The following is a 7,974-nucleotide window of genomic DNA, read 5'->3' on the forward strand; positions in this document are numbered from 1 at the left end:
TATGTTTAAAAATTTTACTATAGGTCTTATGTACATTTTCATACTGTAAAAATTAGATGATTTTTTTAGTTTTTTCAAGTCTTATGAAAAAATGGCCATTACGAGGTGTCTAGTTATTACATGAGTCCGAAACATATTCTATATAAGTACTTGCTACACTACACGATTACTGAATAAGTAAAAATCATTATTATGGTAAATCGTAAATTATGGTATAAACCATAATATATACATATTTCGTCACCGATGTACCTACCCAATACTAGGCTAATTTTTATGTTTAGGTATAATAAAAATAACGGGTATGCGTTTAACGGCATTCGTAAAATACTGGCGACCGAGTTGACCTTCTGTTATTCCTATCCAAACGGTAATCTAAATGTATAGTTACTAAGTTTGTTAATATTTTTCGCAATAAAAAATAACTGGTTCTGTTAATAATTATTTAGCTCCAATCACAACACTCAAAATCATCGTATTAAAGATAACGATTCCGTCATACAACTTAATTTTGAAATGTTGACTTATTTTATTCATGTGCAATTAAAACACATAGTCACTAAGTATAGGTATTTCTTGTTCATTTTCGTAAAGCATATCAGTAAAGCCATTTATAATTATTAATATTATTTAAAAATAACTAAAAACTAAAATACTTTTTATAACCGTAGACTTTTGAAAAATAAAAAAAGGTGCGTGTTCCAAGTACGCGCGTATGAAATGAAACTACTTTATTAAGGGTACCTACGAGAAAAAAATTAGTGACGTGACCGAAAGGTTGGAATAACAGTTCGGGTCCATCACAGCTTACGACATGTTTAAATAGTGGCTTTTTGCTCGCAGTCTTTTTTCGATATATTGTTAGCATTACCCGGGGTGCATCACGTGGAGGTCATATATCTAGCAACCCACACATTTATAAGAATGTTTGTCTATTTTTTTAAAATAAATATGACAATCTGAAATATTTAATAGTGATAGATGTGGTATACATCCTTAAGACTTAATAAAATTTTTTATCTAAAAAATATAAAAAAGCAAAGAATTAGAATAAACTTATTCTAATTCATCGATTTTCATGTATTCGTCGGAGGATTCGTCTGTAGATATTTATTTTGGAATAGTAGATATTATTGGTCTATGATAGCTGAAATAAGATGTAAGTTCTTGATTGTATATTATGTAGGTACCGTGTAAAAATTCCATCAATCGTTGTTCCTGATCTTGTTGTTGGTGTCATTGGATCATTATTAAATTAAGTTTGTTTCGGGAAAAATGTATTAGTGGTTTTGAGTTTTTTGAAGTAAAGTTTATATTAAAGTCTCCACTTAACACCAATGGCAATTGATCTCTTCCATTGAGGTTAGCAAGGGAGGGGAGAATTCGAAAGCCCGCGTTTCCCAGATATGGAGTCCAGGGTGGATCTTAGTAACCTCTTGGACTGAAATACGGGTAGAACACTATTCCGTATGGTCCTTATCAACGTACAGAATCGTACACATTTTAAAACATACGATTCCGTACATTTTGTACCTAAGATTTTAGTGTAACGTTGTCAGATTTCTAAATAAGTTAAAAAATTATGTAATTATAAATGTAATCTATTAATTTGTATAACACATATACGTATTATACGTCGTAGATATTATACAGTATCGGTCGACATCGACATCGTCTCAAAGTAAATCACAATAACACTATTAGATTTGATATGGTTATTAATCATTACAAAATAGTTTATCAGTAACAAAATAATATATTCGTGTATGTAGGTACATCAAAACCAAAACTACTGATAATCTACAGCATACGACATAATATCTTAATAATAAATTAAGATAGGTATCAATGTTTATTTCTCTAGTCGTCGCATGCCAGTCGATAACCACATCGTTTTGCGTAAAGTGCGGTGCGTTATAAAAATATAAAAATAGTGTACATGGAAAATGAAGTGAAATTTATAACTTCGGAAAAAGGAAAACCACTGGTATTATTTAATTTCCATAAATATCGGCTTATACGAACACGAAAAGATGGTTTAAAAAAAATGGTTATGTATACAAAAATTGTGTTATGCTATTGCATTGTGACAAATAGAAATTTAATTCATCAAACATCAAATAATCATAATCACTGTGAAAATCCAGTCCAAAGTGCCGAAAGACATGTACTGAGAGAAAACTGTAAACGCAAGGCAAGTGGATTTATTTTTATCCGACCTATTAAAATAATTCGAACAGAACTCTTAAAAAGCGTAAATTCAGAAAAAATTGAACATAGCGATATACAGTCAATCAGAAAAGCCATGTATGACAAACGACGACAAATATACCCGGCTTTTCCAAAATCTTTAATTGAATCAATTGAACAACTCAAAAGTATGCACAATAATGATGTACTTAAATTTAAAGGTGAACAATTTATTTTTGTACCCGATAACAAATTATTCGTTTGTATAACTACAGAACAAAATCTAAGTTGTATGATTAATTCATCAGATTTTTTTGTCGATGGTACTTTTAATTACGCGCCAAAACATTATATTCAGCTCTATACAATTAATTGTTTACAATTTGGATTTTATATACCCGTGGTTTATTTTTTCTTGCCTCATAAATCTAAACAAACCTACATTGACATGTGGTTATTTCTTCAAGAATTAAGTGAAAAATTAATTTTCAAAAGACTTGTTATTCAAAAGTTACTTTTAGACTTTGAGATAAGTGCTCATGAAGCATGTAGAGAGATGTTCCCAAATGTAGAAATTCAAGCATGTCGATTTCATTTAGGGCAGTGTTGGTGGCGAAAAGTAAATATGCTTAAAATGTATTATTTCTTTATAAAATGGTAATATTCAACGTTACAGATTAACTTTACAGATAAATTCTGAACAGCGACTCCGAACAGCATATACAAATGACGACGAGTTAGAAAAATGGTTAAAGCTATTTTTCGGGTTGCCATTTCTATCACCACATGAAATCGAAAATGCATTCATTGAACTTGTATCTATATGTCCTAACCTAGATATAGGATTTTTATTTTCTGATTATATATTGAAAACATACGTAGAAGATCACTGTTTATTTCCACCGAAAATTTGGGCTCAAGAGCCATCGGAAAATCCTCGGTATGTATAATAATATATAACTATGTATGACTTTCTTGGAAAATTTTTTCTTATTATTAAATAATTATAATTATTAAGAAACATACTTGCTTAAAGTGTATATAAACATACATAAAGTATTTTAAACTAGAATAAAAGATAAAAAATATACAGATAAATTGTATCGCCAATTTGTAACCACCACGATTAATTTTTGTGCGCGTAGCCTAAAAATAAATTCTAACATGATCGACCAGTTTTATTATATAACTACATTAATCTTATATAAACGTTTTGTTTTCATTTATTTATTTATTTTACTATATATTTTAAAGTACAACAAATGGATCTGAGAATTTCCATAGAACATATAATGCCCAGTTTCAGAGTCCACACCCTTCAGTTCATTTGATTATAGCAGTTCTAAAGGAAACACAAGAAGAGACTTGCACGAAAATAAAAACTGTGTCTAAAGGACGTTTGAATCAAATGGCCTTAGCCGACAAACAGCGATTACATCACACAATAACCGAACATAACAAATTTTTAAATCATAGAAATATAATAAAATATTTATCAAGTATTTGTATTAATTACCAAGGTATCAAATTATAATTATTAAACCATTTACAAATTATATATTTTAAATGTTTATATTTTTTTATTTTTAAATGACAAAAATTAATTGATAATAATAAATAATAAATGGCAACGTTGCATGGAAAATCGTACGGAATCGTGTTGTTTTTGGGATCATTTTATAATCCATTTTTTGTTAGAAATCGCACGGAATCGTGTTCCCAAAAAGGTAAAACGTACGGAATCGTGCTTTACCGCTGAAATACAGCAAAAAAGCAAAAAGCCAAAAAGGGAGGGAAGGGTACCCCGTTCCCTAAAAGTCCGCTCAAACTGAAGCGGTAGCGGTAGCAGTAGTGGCAGCGAAATTTAATGACCATACGTTTTAATACGAGCGTACTCACCATCGGTAAATTAATACCACGACGAAAATATTACCGCAAGATTGAGTGCGATATTTTTATTTTTCGCTGCAGACACTATATTTTTCGCTTACCGCTGCGATAATCAGTTGTAAATTCCCAACTATGAGCTATCTACATTTTTATTATTAATATATTAATATCATAGAAAGCTTATCATTATATTGTATGATATATTTCGACTTTATATTCAAACACATATCTACTCATCGTAATCGTATACTTTGCAGTTTACACGTTGCAGTTGAATCTAACGTCGTGGTGTTTGAATGTATGATTCTCTTGTTTAAAATGTATTATTTATAATAAAAATGACCAATAAAATTGAACATTTAATAGCTATTATTAAAGAATATTCCATCATATATAATATGACACTTCCAGAATTCAAAGATACGAGAAAAAAAGATTATATTTTGGGGTTATATTTAAGATTGTATTTAAAATAGTAATTTGTTGTTTTGTACTTTAAAATATTAACAATAATAACTAAAATAAATGTACGCGCATTGGTGTCACAATGTCGACTAGTAATTTTCGGCGAAATATTTCGCTCTTCGGTTAGGTTAGAACAGCGGTATTTAAAAAGCGATAAATACCGCTGACGCTACCACCACCGCTACCGCTTCGATTTGAATGGACCTTAAAGCGGAAACCTGTAGTCCCGCACCTCTGGAACGTTTCCCAGTTGGTCCGGGGTCATTAAATTGAAACCCCACTGAGTATGGCCAACTCAAAATAAGAGGGGAAGGGGAGCTTTTGTTCCTGAATGAGGAAATTACTCTACGGCCATAAAAACTCAGATCCCCATGGGTCCGGGGTCTCTAATTGCAATACCCGCGAAGTTGGGCTTAGAAGTGAAAAGAATGGTGGAGTGGTATACTGACCGTTGCATAGCAGATATGCGACGCGCATGCGTCTTATTAGCGTATCGTTCAGTTGTTTTATTCTGATCAGTAGTTTAATTCTGATCAATCGATTACGTGACTAAATATTTTTGTCATGCTCTCAGTAAAGAAGTTTCACTTCAAAAATAATGAAAGTTAAAAGAAATTGAATAGTACCGGCAGCTTGAAATTTTTTTGTTTGAAAGTAGCTATAACGTTGGTGCGCTACTAAAATAGTAGCATCCCAATCACTGCATATTTGTTAAAAATTCTAAAGTCTCGTTAGCGATGATAATAATCGACAAAGCCCTACAGTTTTCATAGTAATCATTGAAAACGTGCGTTTTTTATAGTTGTGTGTGGTAAAAAAATAAATTGTATTAAAATCATCAAACATCAAGGTAGTCTTGATGATATTCGCAATGATATTCGTTGATAACAGTCGATTTGGCTAAATACACTTATCTCTTATGGATCTGATGTAATACAAATATTGGTTACAATTATTATATCGTCTTGATTCTTGGCCACGTATCCACACGCTTGTTTGTGTAAGACAATTTATAATGCATTGTACCAATACATACAACATATTTATAATGATACACAGAAAGAAAAATCTAGGTAAAATTAAAAAAAATGACAATTAAATCAACAAAATCATTGTTAACATAAGGCCAACAGACCTGTTTGTTGATTTCAAAATTAACATTTTGTTAATTTATAGATTAACAAACAGTTTTATTAATTTGCTAAAATTCCCGTTTAGTTCTACAAAATGATTTGTTAAGTCTCAAACTCCAAATTTAGTGCATTTTGTTAAATTAACAATAAATTTTGTTAAATTTATAAAGTTTTCATTAAATTTAACAAAGTTGTTGTTTATTTTAACAACTCTACATTTATAGAATTTTTTAATATTAACGATAGTTTTGTTATATTTATACAGTACTTAATTAAATTGATGAAAACCTTTATTTGAAACAATAGAAATATATTGTTGATTCAAATAGGTCACATTGTTAAATCAACACCGCTGTAGCTAGGGTGAGGGGCACAGGAGGAAAGTGCCCTCCTCCCCGCCCCTCAAATTTAAGTTACATTCACTAAGTAACATGTTATAAGTATTCAAATTCTACAAAAACTATAAAAAATACTCCCCCCTCCAAAAAAAAAAAAAAAAAGGGTGGTCAATAAACTCAAAGTTAAAAAGTTAAAAGTTAAAAATAGTAAAAAATTGATGGTTATTTTAGCTTAATTCAGAAAACAAAGGTCAACTAAATTTGAAATTACTTTACAACTATAATATAAATAAAATATAAATTTAACTTAATATTTACGAGTAAAAAAAATTCTCTATTAAAAATAATAAATATTTTACTATTAAGTGAATATACACTTTGGCAGGTAGACACTATTTCTTTAGCCGTATTTAATATAGACGTGTTACATATTTTTAAAACTATATTGTTTTTAAATTTCCTTTCTAAAAAGGATTTAAGACACAACATTGCATTTTCCTTTAGTATATATTTAATATGCTATTTATATAAAACAATTTATGAAAGTTTTGTTAGTAGTATGATAATATTAACTAAATGGTATGTATGTAATAAGTTGAATTTTTAATTCCAACATTATCCATTTTTCAATACACTATACCAATATTTAATATAAGTACCTAGGTACTAAACAAGTAGGTTATATCTAGATTATAGCCAAATTAAATGAAGGAATTTAGTTATAAATAAAAAAATCACAAATTTGATTGTTTAAAAAAATGTATTTAAATATTTTTTCAAAAATAAAAGTACATAGAATAAGATATTTATTTAAGTTCTGAAATAATTTTTTCGATTATAGGCATGATTTATCAAATTTTGATTATATATTGAAAAAAAAAAACGTTGTATGAATAGCCAAACATTTAACGACTCTATCGGGTACTCAATGTTAAAAACATGATATATTTTGAAACATAAATCTATGGCTTTAATAACTGAAAAAAACTTATATTTAATTTCATCAAAATATATAATAATTTGAGATGGATTTGTGATTGTTCCAACTATTAACATACAAGGTTGTATTGGAATATTTTTTTGTTTTCTAGATTTCATATTTTCTTCCAATTCAATGATTGTATTTGCCACCATCACCAAACTATTTTGTGAATCTTTAATTGAACATTTTTGTAAACATCTTTTTCCACTAGAATCGACATAGGCTTTTTTGGTAGTAGGTACAAAAAGAGCACGAAGAAGGTACAAGACAATTGAATTTTTGGAATCTGAAAAATAATTGCAGCTTAAGTTTTATCAAAAGTAAAATGTTTTTTTATGTACTTATTTCATTAATACATAATATCACATTTAATTAAATTTTTATGATAATACCGCAGTCAACTAACTATATTTTCCCAATATCCCACCTGTCCAGTCTGCCCTCAGTTGTATAAATTAATAAATGTAAAAATGTGCATACAGTATTTATAGGTACGTATTTTTTTTTTCTAATTTCAAAGAACAATTCACACAATAATTAAATACTCTGTCATTGTAAAGTAGACAAGGAAGTGCTAAAATAAAAAAAATCCCTTTACCTGTATAACAGATTAAGTTAATATGAACTAAATGTGAACCAAAGTGTAGTGAATAAAACGAAACATAAAATGATTAAAGATAATTGTTCGGACAAGGTCTTTTGCAATCGAGCGACTCAATTATACTAACCTAACCTAGCACTCCCCTTGAGAATATATTTTCAAATTATTAATTTCATGTTAAAATAATTAAACTTACTATCTGATATGTTAACATCTTTTTTCATATCTTCCAACATTTTGCGACAACTAGGGTCTTTAATACGTTCGTCTAAAATCTGGACTAATTTTATGACCGATTTTTCATAAACTGCTATCATGTCAGAAGCATTTATATAATCTTTTGAGATCAATATCAACCTTAAAAAGAATTTTTTT

General features: G+C 29.0%; 2 protein-coding genes across 2 annotated transcripts; one reads left to right on the forward strand and one right to left on the reverse strand.

Moving 5' to 3' along the window:
- The first annotated feature begins 2,248 nt into the window (after positions 1-2,248).
- LOC112681556 lies at positions 2,249-5,804 on the forward strand. The gene is made up of 4 exons (XM_025551801.1): positions 2,249-2,809; positions 2,880-3,130; positions 3,445-3,587; positions 5,764-5,804. Exons 1-4 carry the CDS (start codon positions 2,306-2,308, stop codon positions 5,802-5,804), a joined length of 939 nt encoding a protein of 312 aa, XP_025407586.1. The 5' UTR covers positions 2,249-2,305.
- Positions 5,805-6,288: 484 nt separating this feature from the next.
- LOC112681557 lies at positions 6,289-7,916 on the reverse strand. The gene is made up of 3 exons (XM_025551802.1): positions 7,796-7,916; positions 7,064-7,284; positions 6,289-6,294 (listed from the first exon to the last, which is right to left on the reverse strand). Exons 1-3 carry the CDS (start codon positions 7,914-7,916, stop codon positions 6,289-6,291), a joined length of 348 nt encoding a protein of 115 aa, XP_025407587.1.
- Positions 7,917-7,974: the final 58 nt, after the last annotated feature.

The sequence above is a fragment of the Sipha flava genome, unplaced genomic scaffold, assembly GCF_003268045.1.
Source record: "Sipha flava isolate LNK unplaced genomic scaffold, YSA_version1 19274_pilon_pilon, whole genome shotgun sequence".
NCBI lineage: Eukaryota > Metazoa > Arthropoda > Insecta > Hemiptera > Aphididae > Sipha > Sipha flava.

What these genes read in the sequence shown, in the direction of transcription:
- LOC112681556 (XM_025551801.1), top strand. Translation starts at nt 2,306, where the DNA reads ATGTATGACAAACGACGACAAATATACCCGGCTTTTCCAAAATCTTTA. An exon ending in GAGCCATCGGAAAATCCTCG is followed by an intron (nt 3,131 to 3,444) that starts GTATGTATAATA and finishes TATATTTTAAAG; the next exon opens with TACAACAAATGGATCTGAGA. An exon ending in AAAAACTGTGTCTAAAGGAC is followed by an intron (nt 3,588 to 5,763) that starts GTTTGAATCAAA and finishes ATTCCCGTTTAG; the next exon opens with TTCTACAAAATGATTTGTTA.
- LOC112681557 (XM_025551802.1), bottom strand. Translation starts at nt 7,916, where the DNA reads ATGATAGCAGTTTATGAAAAATCGGTCATAAAATTAGTCCAGATTTTA. An exon ending in AGATGTTAACATATCAGATA is followed by an intron (nt 7,285 to 7,795) that starts GTAAGTTTAATT and finishes ATTATTTTTCAG; the next exon opens with ATTCCAAAAATTCAATTGTC.